The sequence below is a fragment of the Schistocerca gregaria genome, chromosome 3 (genome assembly GCF_023897955.1).
Source record: "Schistocerca gregaria isolate iqSchGreg1 chromosome 3, iqSchGreg1.2, whole genome shotgun sequence".
In the NCBI taxonomy this organism is placed as follows: Eukaryota; Metazoa; Arthropoda; class Insecta; order Orthoptera; family Acrididae; genus Schistocerca; species Schistocerca gregaria.
In genome coordinates, this window is record NC_064922.1 from 93187858 (window position 1) to 93204325 (window position 16468).

A 16468-nucleotide genomic window follows, 5' to 3' on the forward strand; every position below is an offset into this window, starting at 1 on the left:
GGTTTAATCTATACTTCATAACCAATAAACTGTGTCCAGAGTCCACATCTTCCCCTGGAAATGTCTTACAATTTAAAGCCTGGTTCCTAAATCTATTTTACCATTATATAATCTATCTGAAACCCAGTGTCTCCAGGCCTCTTCCATGTACACAACCTCCTTTCATGATTCTTAAGCAAAGTGTTAGTTATGAATAGGTTATGCTCTGTGCAGAATTCTACCACCCTCTTTCATTCTTTATCCACTCATCTGTATTCTCCTACTACTTTTTCTTCTATCGAATTCCAGTCCCACATGAATATTAAATTTTTTTCTTCCTTAACTATCTAAATAATTTATTTTATCACATCATACATTTCTTCAATCTCTTCATCATCTGTGGAGCTAGTCAACATATAAACTTGTACTTCTGAGATAGGTGTGGGCTTCATGTCTATCTTGGCTACAATAATACATTCATTATGCTGTTCATAGTAGCTTATCCATGTTCCTATTTTTTATTCATTATTACACCAACTCCTGCATTACCACTATTTGATTTTGTATCTATAACCCTGTATTCAACTGACCAGAAGTCTTGTTCCTCCTACTACCGAACCTCACTAATTCGCACTATATCTAACTGTAAGCAGTCCATTTCCCTTTTTAAATTTTCTAACCTACCTGGGATCTGACATTCCACACTCTGATCCATATAATGCTAGTTTTCTTTCTCCTGATAATGATGTACTCCTGGCTAGTCCTTGCCCAGAGATCCAAATGGGGGACTATTTTACCTCTGGAATTGACTGTATCATAAGACAAAGGCAGTTGCAAATTACAGTACATAGTGAAGTGAAAATTATTATGTGATGTTAAATTCTCAAGATCAATAAACATCTATCCAATTTAATAGTGGCAACTTTAAAAAATGACTGAAACTTACTACAAAATAAGAATCATCATTAATTTTAACAATGGAAACTGCAACAGTTATCATGAAGGTTGTTTCCTCCACCCTCCTTTCTGACATAAACAACTTTATATGGAAAGAACATAAGAGAATCGAAGTAATGAGACAGCTTTTGACAGCAGCTTTTCCACTTAATCACTGACATGCAATTCTGACTTCACAGGTATTGTCCACTTCCCTACAAGACAACAGATAACATTAAGCTGGTCTATATGGTGGATGTGATACAACAGTCCATCAAAATTTTGCAATACATTTCATGGCAGTGAGTCTGATCTGTAGCCCAGGAGGATTGTGCTGCGGGAGAAAAACTCTTCTCTCCTTAGTCTCAAAATTTCATCTTTTAGGTTAGTTAGCATAACTTTGTGGTGCCCTGGAATGGGTTCTCCAGGTTCTGCATTACTGAAAAGAATCACACCATTTTTTTTATGGACATCATCTAACTGCAGGTGGTTAAGTCATCAAAAACTGGTTAGTTGGTTGATTTGTTGGGGGGCATAAAACAGCGAGGTCATCAGTCCCACGTCAGGGAAGAATGGGGAAGGAAGTTGGCCATGCCCTTTCAAAGGAACCAGTGTGCTAACCACTGCATCACTTTGTTCGGTTGAGATCATGATGTCAAGATGGTTTTCACTGTAATATGTGATAGGCAATACCAGGAACATTGCTTTTTACATACATCCATTTCCTTAAAGTACTCGCATCTGCTGTATCGTCTTGATACCTCATTGGGAAATGTTTGTGAATAACTACGTTTCGAGTTGTGTTTCTGTGAGGAATTCTGTGATCTACTTGCATTTTTTTTATGGGTTTGTACAAAAGATGACATTCTGAAACACTACAGCTACTACTAGCATTATGACAAAAATGCTAATACAATAGTAGCAGAAAGGTTCACCATTAGTTGTAATACAATCAGCAACCAAGTCAACACAAAAAACAAATTGGAGATTTTACTTTTAGAATGACCCGCATACAAAATCATAATTGCGTATGAATGTCTGGTAGTAAGTTACCTGAAGCATTGGCCTGGGCCTGTTCTTCCCGCCCGGCCTGATCGCTGATTGGCATTGGCCTGGCTGATCGGATATATTTGTAGAGCATCCATACCAATACGGGGATTGTAGACTTTCAGTTTGCAGTAACCTGAATCTACCACATACATTATTCCATCCACTGCAAAACAAACAAAACATAAAAGTGAAGATGTGAAAACAAAAAATTCTCATGCATAATAGGTACCTGGTTAAACGCAAAGAGACATGCCAGAATGCCAATATGGTGTGCTGCAGACTCTTCCCTGACAATTTTATTGTAAATGATTGCTTAATAAAATACTTATTGTATTCCAGAAACCAAATGGTTAGTACACTCATGAATGTCAAATAATTTTCTTTATATTTTTCACAGTCAAGAATTAAAAACTTGATATGATCAATGTGGAAAGATGACTACGTAATCATTATTTATTACACTGGAGGTATATGTATTTATTATGTACTACATATTTTTATTTACTACTTCAATAACTCATAATTTGCCTGGAGCCTGAGTTCACTGTCAGGTGACTATTCACAGTCTGTCAACAGTTAGCAAGACTACAAGTATAATCAAAACTCCGAAGGAATTAGGTGGTTCCTCTTTCTGTGTACTGTTGGAGGTACTGTGGTGCAGCATAGTTGGTAACATCAGCACATGGCTTTTAGAGAACAGATTAACACTAAAATGCAAGGCATTCGGTTTCTGACATGGAACACTTGCAAAAGTAAAATTTTAGTGGCCCAAGGTAGTCAAAATGTCAGCCAAGGTGGCTATTTTAAATTCTTAGGACTGAGGGTAGGTGGAAAGCTTTAGTGGAAGCATCTAATTGGAAATATTGTTCATAATCTGAATGCTGATATATTCACTATAAGAATAGTCTGCACTATCTCTGATACTGAAATTCAAAGGCTTGTTTACTTTGCTTATTTTTACTCTTGTACCTGTATGGTGTAATATTTTGGAGTAACTCTATGGAGTTACCAAGAACGAAAGGGCAGATGGGCTGAGTTGTGATGTCAATTCATGAACTTCAAGTAGGCTACTGTTCAAGTGTCCTACAATTCTGTGTCGTGCCTGTACATATATTCCATCATGGGATTTTTTGTTGATGATACTGACTCATTCTGAAGGAACAGCAACATACATTCAGTAAACACTGGATGGAGAAATGGTATGCACTTGGATAAAACTTTCTTAAACATTGTACAGAAAGTTGTGCGCTATTCAGGAAGTTTCATTTTCAACAGGCTTCCAGTGGAACTGAAAAAGTTGAGAGATAAATCACAAGTATTTAAACTGACACTGAAAGATTTTCTTGTGTCACATTCCTCCCTTACATTAGTTCAGAACTTTTCTCTGTAACAAATTATTTACTCATTAATCTCTTTCAATTTTTTTCATGTTTTATTAATTCTTTTGTTTATACATCTTCTAATTCGCATTTGGCTATCTATGTATGGACTCGTTCCATGACTGAGCACTTCTGTTCACATGGTCCAACATAACTTGATTAATAAATAAATAAAAATAATAATTTTTTGCAGGTAGGTGGGCAAAAAGTATCAACAACAAGCAGACAGGCTAAGCTAATTAATCTTAAGATTAGTAATGTAAGAAAAAGATAGATTGCTATTCACCGCAGAGATGACATGTTGAGTTGCAGACAGGCACAACAAAGACAGACTTACACATTAGCTTTTGGCTAAAGCCTTCTTCAGAAAAGGAAACACACACACACACACACACACACACACACACACACACACACACACACACACATTCATTCATTCACACTCAGCTGCCGGAGACTGTAGTCGTGTGTGTGTGTGTGTGTGATAGAGAGAGAGAGAGAGAGAGAGAGAGAGAGATATCTGTTTTTGACAAAGGCACTGTTGGCCAAAAGCTTGTTTGTGACAGTCTTTTTGTTGTGCTATCTGTGACTCAGCATCTCTACTACATGATGAGTAGTAACTTTCTTTTTCATTACATTGTTGCATCCCATCCTGGATTTTCCACTGTTTGATTTTTGTAACAAGCAAATTGCATGCACTGGAGTCCAGGCTACTAGAGATAGCGATCATGTGTGTGTGAAGGTGTGCTTGCTTGTGTGAATGAATCTGTCTATGATTCCTTTTCTGTTGATGGCTTTGGCCAAACACTAATGTATAAGTGTCTTTTCGTTGTGCCTGCCAGCAGCTCAACATGTAATCTTTTTTAATTTTAAGATTTGTGGTAGGACGTATTCAAATAGTAATCTTATTACAAATATTAACATTTATGTCTAAATGAGAAAGATAATGATGTTCTGAAACTGCATGCTGTAAAAGAACAATTTTGTAGGAATTCTGAGAATAATGTCTTCTGGAAGGAATGATTTTAAGCTTGCAACTACTTTAAGCTTGCAACTACACAGTGATTTACTGACAGCCATTCAGTTTTTTTGGGTACTTAAAAGCTTTCACGTGGGAAATTTTGCAATTCTGAAGGCTGAAGAAACTTATTCACCACTGCTGAACAGACTTGTCTGTATTTCGTTGCTATAACAGTGTTCTATCTCAATTGTTCTCACATTTGTGGTAATGTTACTTGCAATCTGCCTTACTGTCTTGGGGAAGGGGAAAAGAACAACAAAAAGAACAACTTCCCTTGGTTGGTTTGGTTGGAGAAGGAGACCAGACAGTGAGGTCATCAGTCTCATTGGATTAGGGAAGGACGGGGAAGGAAGTCAGCCGTGCCCTTTCAAACGAACCATCCAGGCATTTGCCTGGAAATCACGAAAAACCTAAATCAGGATGGCCAGACGCGAGGTTGAACCCTCATCCTCCCGAATTCGAGTCCAGTGTCTAGCCACTGCGCCAACTCGCTCGGTCAACTTCCCTTGCCTTTTGGATTACTTCAAGGTTTATATACTTCACTTATTGGAAGTTGTTGTTCTATATCGGTCTGACAATTCATCTGCACTAGCAAAAATATCTCTCTGGATAAATAGTTATGCAGAGGACCACCTCTTATTTACATAAAGCTGCAACAATTTCATACATAAGCTTAAGACCTAGTACAACAATAAAATCAAGGTACAGTTGCTATGATGTGGCAACCACATACTATCATCTCAGTATGTTTCAAAGTTTACAGAGGAAGCATAAACATGCAATTTCTATAAAGTTGCTGCAGCCTGCTGCTGATAACAGTACATGAAAAAATGAGTTGCATAATTTCATTGCTGTAAAACTATCAGTATGTAAATGAAGAAAAGCTATATAACTTTCTGGAATTAATTTTACAGTTACATTCCAAAAGATAAATAAAAAAATCAAAATACTGTAGCTTTTCTCAGTTAATTTTGAGGAAATGGCTTGGTAAAAAAATCAATTTTTTGAAATATTAATTTAATATCTTCATTTTGTTACGAAATATCATACAATTACTAATTATAATTATCAGGATATTCTGGTACTGATTCAAGAATATCATATTGCATAATGTCAGTGCTAGCTACTTTATGTCTGCTGCATTTTCAGTATCAACTATCACAGATGATTAAATGTAGCCAAAACTCTGATAAGTTTCTTCAAGTGGAATTGCATCAACATTTCCCTCAGTTCAGAAGTAAATGCATTATGTCAACGAGCACTGGCAATGTGCGGACACCGAAAGGAGATAGGCCCGCACAAACTAGTTACATTTTACACAGTCAGTGGTTTTTATAGACAGGGTTGCTACATCAAAAAACACCATAAAATTTCAAGAATATTTTGACCAGTTTTTGTCTCCTATAAAAGTAAATGACACTTTGTAGCATAAACTTTTATTAACTAGTGCAGTCATCTGCTGCTGCAGCTACACTGCTACTACAGCAGTCCTGCCATACAGTTCACACTGACTATTGGACACCACGGACAGGTGAATTGCACTTTAATAGAGAACTGCATGTGCCTCCCTTCAGTATCATGGACACCAATTAAATCTATAACTTCTCTAACAATTAACCACAAAAAACTTGATGATTTCAATGGTAACAGCTACTAAACTTTGGCTTTCATTTTCATCTTGATCAATACATAAGCTACTTTGCACTTTTGTTGTCCTGCAACGGTAGTAGGTTACTCGCATGAAACAGGACTTTAACAAGATATAATTGCTAGTGCAATTAGGAACAAGTTTCCAGAAGCTAATCTACAACTTAACAGGCATTCTCCAAACTGATTTACGAGAGGCAGAGGGATGGGGACGGAGGGAGGGAAGGAGGGAGGGAGGGAGCGGGAGATTGGTTGGTTGGTTTGTGGGGGTTAAAGGGACCAGACTACTTAGGTCATCGGTCCCTTGTTCCACGACCATAACAATACACGAAGAAAAGTCCAACAAGCAATAAACACATAACGGAGACAAGGGACGACACAGTACAAGAAAGACACAGACGAAGACCAGAGAAAAGAGATTAAAAGACACACAGAGTGTGACGGTCATTGGCCGGCCATGAAAATAAAACTGGAAAGGCCAACAACCAAGGGACACATTAAAACACCACAAACTAAAACCCCAGGCCAAAAGCCACAGTCGACACTAAAAAAAAAATAAAAAGGGACTCTCATATTGAATGATAAAAACCCCCTGCTCGAATAAAACGGAGAACTAAGTCAGCCATAGTAGAGTCATCGGTTAAAAGAGCAGGGAGTGTATCGGGCAGCGCGAACGTCTGCCTGAGGGCAGTTAAAAGTGGGCAGTCTAGTAAGACGTGTACCACGGTCAGGGCCAATCCGCAGCGACAGAGAGGCGGGTCGTCACGGCACAAGAGATACGCGTGCGTGAGCCGGGTATGTCCTATGCGGAGCCGGCAGAGGACGACAGCGTCCTTGCGAGACCCCCGCACGGAGGAGCGCCACACACTGGTTGTCTCCTTGACTGCCCGAAGTTTGTTGGGAGAGGGCAGGGTGCGCCACTCATCACGCCAAGCAGCAAGGACCTTCTGCCGCAATACGGATCGGACGTCACTCTCTAAAAGACCGATCTCCATGGCCGGGGAACTGACCGCCTGTTTCGCCAGTTCGTCAACCCGCTCGTTACCCGGGATGCCGACGTGACCCGGGGACCAAACAAAGGTGACAGAGCGGCCGCAACGGACGAGAGTATGGAGGGACTCCTGGATGGCCATCACCAGACGGGAACGAGGGAAACACTGGTCAAGAGCTCGTAAACCGCTCAGGGAGTCACTACAGATGACAAAGGACTCATCTGAGCGGGAGCGGAGAAACTCTAGGGCACGATAGATGGCAACCAACTCGGCAGTGTATACACTGGAGCCAGCTGCCAATGACCGTTGCTCACAATAATCCCGTAGAGTGAGAGCGTAACCAGTGTGACCAGAGACTACCGAACCGTCGGTGTAGGCCACCGCCGCGTTCGGAAACTCGGCCAGGATGGAAAGAAAGCGGCGGCGGAGGGCCTCCGGAGGCACTGAGACCTTCGGACCCTGTGCCAAGTCGAGCCGAAGGCACGGTCGGGGCACACTCCACGGGGGCAGACGGAGATTGGCCCGGAAAACAGGCGGCAGAGGAAAAAAGTCAAGGCCACGGAGAAGGTCCCGGAGGCGAACCGCAATGGGACACCATGACCGGGGCCGCCTGTCTGGAACATGGACGATCGAGCGCGGGAACAGGAGACGGTAGTTTGGATGCCCTGGCATGCTATAAACGTGCGCGGCATAGGCGGCCAGAAGGCGGTCACGCCGGAACTGCAATGGAGGGACACCAGCCTCCACAAGTATGCTGTCGACGGGGCTTGTCCGGAACGCTCCCGTGGCGAGGCGGATCCCGCAGTGGTGTATGGGATCCAGCAATCGCAACGCCGAAGGCGAGGCAGAACCGTACGCCACACACCCATAATCAAGGCGGGACTGGATCAGCGCTTGATATAGGTGGAGGAGGGTGGACCGGTCGGCACCCCACCTGGTGTGGCTTAAGCAACGGAGAGCGTTTAAGTGCCGCCAGCATGTTTGCTTCAGCTGCCTAATATGGGGCAGCCAAGTCAACCGGGTATCGAACACCAGTCCCAAGAACCGATGCGTCGCGACCACAGCAAGAGGTTCACCGTCAAGGTAAAGGCGCGGCTCAGGGTGAACCGTGCGACGCCGGCAGAAATGCATAACGCAGGTCTTCGCGGCCGAAAACTGGAAGCCGTGCGCTACAGCCCATGACTGCGCCTTGCGGATGGCACCTTGCAGCTGCCGTTCAGCAGCGGCGATGCCACTGGAGCTGTAATATAGGCAGAAGTCGTCCGCATATAATGAAGCCGCGACGGACGACCCCACCGCCTCAACAAGCCCATTGATGGCAATTAAAAACAGGGACACACTGAGGACAGACCCCTGTGGGACCCCGTTCTCCTGGACCCGGGAGGAACTATGCGACGCAGCTACTTGCACGCGGAAGGAACGATACGAAAGAAAATTCTGAATAAAAATCGGGAGCGGGCCCCTAAGGCCCCACTCATGAAGTGTGGCCAGGATGTGATGGCGCCAAGTCGTATCGTATGCCTTCCGCATGTCGAAGAAGACGGCAACCAGATGTTGGCGGCGCGCAAAGGCTGTACGGATGGCAGACTCCAGGGAGACCAGATTATCGACGGCAGAGCGGCCTTTACGGAACCCACCCTGAGACGGAGCCAGAAGGCCCCGAGACTCGAGGAGCCAACTCAACCTCCGGCTCACCATACGTTCCAGCAACTTGCAAGGAACATTGGTGAGGCTTATGGGGCGATAGCTGTCCACCTCCAGCGGGTTCTTGCCAGGTTTCAATACGGGGAGGACTATGCTTTCCCGCCATTGAGACGGGAAAACACCCTCGACCCAGACGCGATTGAAAAGATCTAGGAGGCGTCGCTGGCAAGGCACTGAGAGGTGTTTCAGCATCTGGCTGTGAATGCGGTCTGGTCCAGGAGCCGTATCAGGGCAAGCAGAAAGTGCGCTCTGGAATTCCCATTCGCTGAAAGGAGCATTGTACGACTCCGCGTGTCGCGTGTGAAAGGAAAGCCTCCGACTTTCCAACCGCTCTTTCCGGGAGCGGAAGGCCAACGGGTAGTTCGTTGACGCGGAACACTGAGCAAAATGCTCTGCTAACCGGTCCGCAATCGTGTCGGAGTCGGTGCACACTGCTCCATTCAGCGAAAGCCCAAGGACAGAGACAGGTGGCCGATAGCCTTGGAGTCGCCGAATCTTGGCCCAAACCTGCGATGCGGAGGTACGGACGCCAATGGTGGAAACATAACGTTCCCAGCACTCCTGCTTCCGTTGGCGAATAAGGCGTCGGGCTCGGGCGCGGAACTGTTTAAAAGCAATGAGGGTCTCCAACGACGGGTGCCGCTTATGGCGCTGAAGAGCCCGCCGGCGATCTCGAATCGCCTCTGCGATCTCGGGCGACCACCACGGCACAGTCCTCCGCCGAGGTGCCCCGGATGGACAGGGAATCGCAGATGCCGCCACAGAAACGATGCTGGTGGTGACCGACTGAACCACTGCATCAATCGGATCAGTGGAAGGAGGTGCGATCACTGCGACAGATGTAAATAAGTCCCAATCAGTCTTATTCAGAGCCCATCTGGAGGGGCGTTCAGAAGAGTGACGCTGTGGCAGTGACAGAAAGATGGGGAAATGGTCACTACCACATAAGTCGTCATGGACCCTCCAGTGGATGGATGGTGAAAGTCCGGGGCTGCAAATAGAAAGGTCAATGGCCGAAAACGAGCCATGGACCGCACTAAAGTGGGTCGCCTCTCCCGTGTTTAAAAGGCAGAGGTCAAGCTGTGACAGAAGAGTCTCGACATCTCTGCCCCGGCCAGTAATCGCGGCGCTACCCCACAAGGGGTTATGGGCGTTAAAGTCGCCCAGCAACACAAAGGGAGGCGGCAGTTGTCCTATCAATGCAGCCAACACATGACGAGAGACATCACCATCCGGCGGAAGGTACAAACTGCAGACAGTAATAGGCCGAGGCGTCCACATCCTTACAGCGACAGCCTCCAAGGGTGTATGAAGAGGCACACACTCGCTGTAGATAGAGTTAAGGACGTAGACGCAGACTCCACCAGACACCCTCTCATAAGCTGCCCGGTTCTTATAATAACCCCGATACCCTCGTAGGGCAGGGGTCCGCATTGCCGGAAACCACGTTTCCTGGAGGGCAATGCAGAAGAAAGGGTGACTGCTGACGAGTTGGCGGAGCTCAGCAAGGTGGTGGAAAAAACCGCTGCAGTTCCACTGGAGAATCACATTGTCCATGGGCGAAATAGGCGTGAAGGGACCTAGGAGGCAGATCACGTCACTGGGTCACCTGCTGTCACCGATCGAGGACCAGTACAATCGGCGTCCTTGGCGTCTGAGGGTATGGCGAGATCCAGGTCCTCAGCGGACGCCATGATCTCCACCTCATCCTCAGACGCAGAGCCTGTATGGAGCGGTGGGGCGGATGCCACCGCGCGTTCCTTGGCCTTAGAGGCCTTCTTCTTCTTCGTCTTCTCTCTCTGCTCCTTGGGCTTTACTGGCTGGGAGGGCTCCACCGAGTCAGTCTCCGGGACGGAGGAGGAGCGGGAAGCCCTGCGACCAGCCGCTGGCCTGCTTTTCAGCCATTGGCTGACGTCACCCTTCCCAGAGGTGGAAACCTGGGAAGGGAGGGACCCGAGGGATCCCTTGCGAGAGAGAGTCGCCGAAGAAGTCGGACGCTTCTCCGGCTTAGAGTTGGGGACTTGTGTCCCCGATGGTTGGGGGGTCGTTGCTCCTGAGGTAGGTGGTGCAGGAGCAACAGATGGGGAAGTGCCCCCCACCATCAAGGGGGCAGGTGTAGTATTCCGGCTCAGAGTGTTCAGTGGAATCGGTGCAGCAGATGACAAAACTACTGTTTTGGCAGCGGTGGCATAGGAGCTGGTCAGAGCCACAGGATGTAGCCTCTCGTATTTCCGCTTAGCCTCAGTATAGGTCATGCGGTCCAGGGTCTTATATTCCATGATCCTTCGTTCTTTCAGTAGAACCTTGCAGTCTGGCGAGCAAGGGGAATGGTGTTCGCCGCAGTTCACACAGATGGGAGGCGCCGCACATGCAGTATTAGGATGTGAAGGGCGTCCACAATCTCTGCATGTCATGCTGGAAGTACACCGAGATGACATGTGGCCGAACTTCCAGCATTTGAAACACCTCATCGGGGGAGGGATATAGGGCTTCACATCACATCGGTAGACCATCACCTTGACCTTTTCGGGTAGGACGTCACCCTCGAAGGCCAAGATGAAGGCACCGGTGGCTACCTGATTATCCCTCGGACCCCGATGGACGCGCCGGACGAAGTGAACACCCCGCCGTTCTAAATTGGCGCGTAGCTCGTCGTCTGACTGCAAGAGTAGGTCCCTATGGAATATAATGCCCTGGACCATGTTGAGACTCTTATGGGGTGTGATCGTGACGGAAACATCCCCCAACTTGTCACAAGCGAGTAACCGCCGTGACTGTGCAGAGGATGCCGTTTTGATCAATACTGCCCCAGAGCGCATTTTGGACAAGCCCTCCACCTCCCCAAACTTGTCCTCCAAGTGCTCGACAAAAAACTGAGGCTTGGTCGCCATAAACGATTCCCCATCGACTCGTGTACAGACTAAATAGCGAGGTGAATAAGGTTCGCTGCCAACCGTAGCCTTTCGTTCCTCCCATGGTGTGGCCAGGGAGGGGAACGATTGTGGATCATATGCCTGAGCGTTATATTGAGGCCGAGAACGCTTAGAGACTGCTGGCGGCTGGCCGCCAGCAAGAGATGATGTACCACGCTTCATCGCGGGTCATCCGCCCTGATGCCACCTACTCCGACCAAGGGCCCTCCCCACGGGCGCCACCCAGCCTCAGCAACGACCACCTGGCGGGATGGCCATTGCCGGGAGTCCCGATGCCCCAAGGAGACAGGCATCTACTCCTTGGCATACGCGGGGAGTTAACGGCGCAGGCATCAGTAGAGCGATCCCTGTGTTGTCAGGGGGCTACAACCGACAGGGTACATGGCGGCCCCACCACAACGGACTGGCTACCGTGCTGGATTTCAGGTGAAATGTAGTCCATGATCGTCATCGGCGCATAAAGCGACACAGCAGAGCAGACTGCAAAAAAAACCGCACCCAAGAACAAAGCCACGCCCTAGAGATGGTGAGTGGGCGGGACAGCTATGCGACGACGACCAACCAAGCTAGAGATGGTAATGAGCGATGGACACATTGCACCTTGTAAGGCGCCCTTCCCCAATCAGCTCGCTCTTCGGAAGAATTTAGAAGATGGAGGTCAAACCCGGTAGGGGACCATCACATAAGGCCGAAACGTTTGAGACTCCTTTTAGTCGCCTCTTACGACAGGCAGGAATACCGTGGGCCTATTCTTACCCCCGAACCCACAGGGGGGGGGGGAGCGGGAGAGCGAGAGGGGGAGGGGGAGAGGGAGGGAGGGAGAGGGAGGAGAGAGAGAGAGGGAGAGGGAGGGGGATAGAGAGAGGAGGGGGAGGGAGGGGAGAGGGGGAGGGAGAGGGGGAGAGGGGAGGGAGAGGGGGAGGAGGGGGAGGAGGGGGAGGGGGCCGAAGAGGGGGAGGGGGCCGAAGAGGCAGTGAGGGGGAGGGAAGGGGAGAGAGAGAGAGAGAGAGAGAGAGAGAGAGAGAGAGAGAGAGAGAGAGAGAGAGAGAGAGATTACTATACAAGATTATGACAGTATCGTTTAGAGCCATATATGGATTAAACATGTCAGAGGTGCAGCAGCTGAAATGGATCTTAAAATGGCTAGAAAAAAATTGCTGTTGCAGCATCAAGATTATCAATAAATTTGGTAAATTAACATATAACTGGGCGGTTTTTTTAGGTTAGAGGGTCTCGGGAAAACACAAGATGGGCTTCAGTCACAAAGGGTGCAGGCTAAGCACAGGAAGAACGTAGATACAGGAACCATTGGTATAATATTACCAGGGCTCAAAGTGCTAATAGAAAGCACTGATGCTCAAATCGTTATAGGCACTGAAAGCTGGCTAATGCCGAATATAAGCTCAGCCGAAATTTTTGCGAAGAACCTAACCATGTTCCGAAAAGATAGGCTAAACACGGTTGTCGCTGGTGTGTTTGTTGCTGTCACAAGTAGTTTAACTTGTCGCGAAATTGAAGTAGATACTTCCTGTGAGTTAGTATGGGCAGACGTCATTGTTGGCAACCAGAATAAAATAATATTTGGATCCTTTTACTGACCTCCGAGTTCAGATGATACAGTTGCTGAAAGGTTCAAAGAAAACTTGAGTTTGGTTTCAAACTCGTACCCAGCTCATACGATAATAGTTGGTGGTGACTTTAATTTACCCTCGATATGTTGGCAAAAATACAGGTTTAATTCTGGAGGTACGCATAAAATATCATCCGAAATTGAACTAAAAGCATTCTCTGAAAATTATTTCGAGCAGTTAGTTCATGAACCCATGCGAATAGTAAATGGTTGTGAAAACACACTTGACCTGTTAGCAACAAATAATTCTTAGTTAATAACAAGCATCAAACCAATATTGGGATTAGTGAACACAGGGTTGTCGTACTGAGATTGAATATTGTAATCCTCAAATCTTCGAAAAATAATTGAAAAATATACTTATTCTTGAAAAGCAGATAAAAATTCACTTGACGCCTTCCTGAGAGGCAATCTCCACTCATTCCAAATTAATAATATAAGTGTAGACCAGATGTGGCTTAAATTCAAAGAAATAGTATTGGCATAAATCGAGAGATTTATGCCAAATGAATTAAGAAACGATGGAGCTGATCCTCCTTGGTACACAAAACGGGTTAGAACACTGTTGCAGAAACAATGAAACAAACATGCCAAATTTAAACAGACGCAACATCCCCAAGATTGCAATCCATTACAGAAGCTCGAAATTTAGTGTGGACTTCAATGTGAGATGCTTAAAACAGTTTCCACAACGAAACTTTGTCTCGAAACCTGGCAGAAAATCCAAAGAGATTCTGCTTGTATGTGAAGTATGTTAACGGCAAGAAGCAATCAATGGCTTCTCTGCATGATATAGCAATGGAGATACTATCGAAGACCGATAGATTCCGTATTCCTGAATTTCTGGAAGGCTTTTGGCACTGTACCGCACAAGCAGCTTGTAGTGAAATTGCGTGCTTATGGAATATCGTCTCAGTTATGTGGCTAGATTTGCGATATCCTGTCAGGGAGGTCACAGTTCGTAGTAATTGACGGAAAGTCATCAAGTAAAACAGAAGCGATATCAAGTGTTCCTCAAGGTAATGTTATAGGTCCTTTGCTGTTCCTTATCTATATAAACAATTTGGGAGACAACCTGAGCAGCTGTATTTGGTTGTTTGCAGATGACGCTGCCATTCATTGACTAATAAAGTCATCAGAAGATCAAAAGAAACTGCAAAACGATTTAGAAAAAAATAAGAGAATAGTGCGAAAAGTGGCAGTTGACCCTAAATAACGAGAAGTGTGAGTCATCCAAATGAGTGCTAAAAGCAACTTGTTAAACTTTGGTTATGCTATAAATCAGTCTAATCTAAAAGCTGTAAATTCAACTAAATACCTAGGTATTACAATTACGAACAACTTAAATTGGAATGAACACACAGAAAATGTTGTGGGAAAGGCTAACCAAAGGCACTTTATTGACAGAATACTTAGAAAATGTAACAGACCTACTAAGGAGACTGCCTACACTATGCTTGTCCATCCTCTTTTAGAATACTGCTGCACGGTGTGGGATCCTTACCAGATAGGACTGACGGAGTACATTGAAAAAGTTCAAAGAAAGGCAGCAAGTTTTGTATTATCGCGAAATATGGGAGAGAGTGTCACAGAAATCATGCAGGATTTGGGCTGGAAATCATTAAAAGAAAGGCGTTTTTTGTTGCGATGGAATCTTCTCATGAAATTCCGGTCACCAACTTTCTCCTCTGAATGCAAAAATATTTTGTTGACACCGACCTACATAGGGAGAAACAATCCTCACGATAAAATAAGGGAAATCAGAGGTCGTACGGAAAGATATAGGTGTTCATTCTTTCCGCGCGCTATACGAGATTGGAATAATAGAGACTTGTGAAGGTGGTTCGATGAACCCTCTGCCAGGCACTTAAATGTGATTTGCAGAGTATCCATGTAGATGTAGATATAGATATATGAATTAAAAAACAGCTTTTTTTTAGTCGTACAATTATTTATTAGTGTCACACATTTTAGCATCATGATGGCATCATCTGGCACTTCACAGTTACGTGTATGTTAATTTTTAATATTGTACATTCTTTTGAAGTGTTATGAGGTCAATTTGCTGGTTGTACCAGTGAGGAGTTATGTACAGAAAGATTAGTTTATTTCAGTGCGTACTTTATGTAAATTGTTCATTTAAATCACCTCATTTCAGTACATAATCTCACCACAACATCCGACAAACAGACTTCACCATGTTTCAGAAAAACCTTGAATTAAAAATTAGTGAACACACAAATGTAAAGCACCTGATTATGCTGCTGAAACATGCCACGCTAATAAACACCAGTAAAAAATGACTTAACCACAAAAAATAATTATAAATTTTGTAATACAGTCACTGATCTCAAGACATTCCATAAAACATGGATAAATTTAAGTTTAAAGTTATGAATAAGGATACCACATGATGAACTGATGTTCCAAATTGTCTACGACTTATTACAATAATTACAACACACAAAGGATAACATTGTGCATGTAATAGTGACTCTCACTAGGATGCAATACCATAGACGAGGGTCTAGAGTGATAACGCTATATCGACAAAATTGGTCATTTTGACTTATTTCCTTCACCACTGGATTGGAAAACCAACCTACTGAACGCAGTGGAGGTCCTGTCTTCAACAGTTCCAGAGACAGTGTGTAATGTATCCACAAATTTACTTTAATACTCCATGCCACAGTAGCTTATTGTCTTTTACACCATTTTGGCTTCTTTGCAGTACTATGACATATGCAACAGCAGTGCAGTGCAGATACTCTCTTTTGTCACAAACAGAGGCTGTGTATTTTTAGGTACTTGTGCAAAATACAGAGCAGCCTGTAGCCTTACTCACGCATGACACACACACACACACACACACACACACACACACACACACACACACAGAGAGAGAGAGAGAGAGAGAGAGAGAGAGAGAGAGAGAGAGAGTCAACATAACACTTGCAATATTGTTAACGGCAGTACTTGTCCATAGTTGTGCTATATGGAATGCATCAAACAATTGTTACTTTTATCATTCAGCCTTTGCTGTTGTGCATCATACATGTTTTTCAGAGGGGGAAAAATCCATAACCTCTTGAATCAAAAGTGTACTACGGAAGGAAATTAAAGTTCATTTACCTTCCTCAATGCACATTCCTCATCCGGAAGCAACACTTTTGCAGGCTGTGGTAAGTTATTTTTCA

General features: G+C 45.1%; 1 protein-coding gene across 1 annotated transcript in view; it reads right to left on the bottom strand.

The window, feature by feature from the left end:
- LOC126356240 (pre-mRNA-splicing factor ATP-dependent RNA helicase PRP16) overlaps window positions 1-16468 on the bottom strand; it is a 202213-nt gene that overhangs the window by 62623 nt on the left and 123122 nt on the right. The window contains exon 14 of the mRNA XM_050007065.1: window positions 1969-2128. Within this exon, the coding sequence (XP_049863022.1) occupies window positions 1969-2128 (160 nt within the window). The remainder of the gene's footprint in view (window positions 1-1968; window positions 2129-16468) is intronic.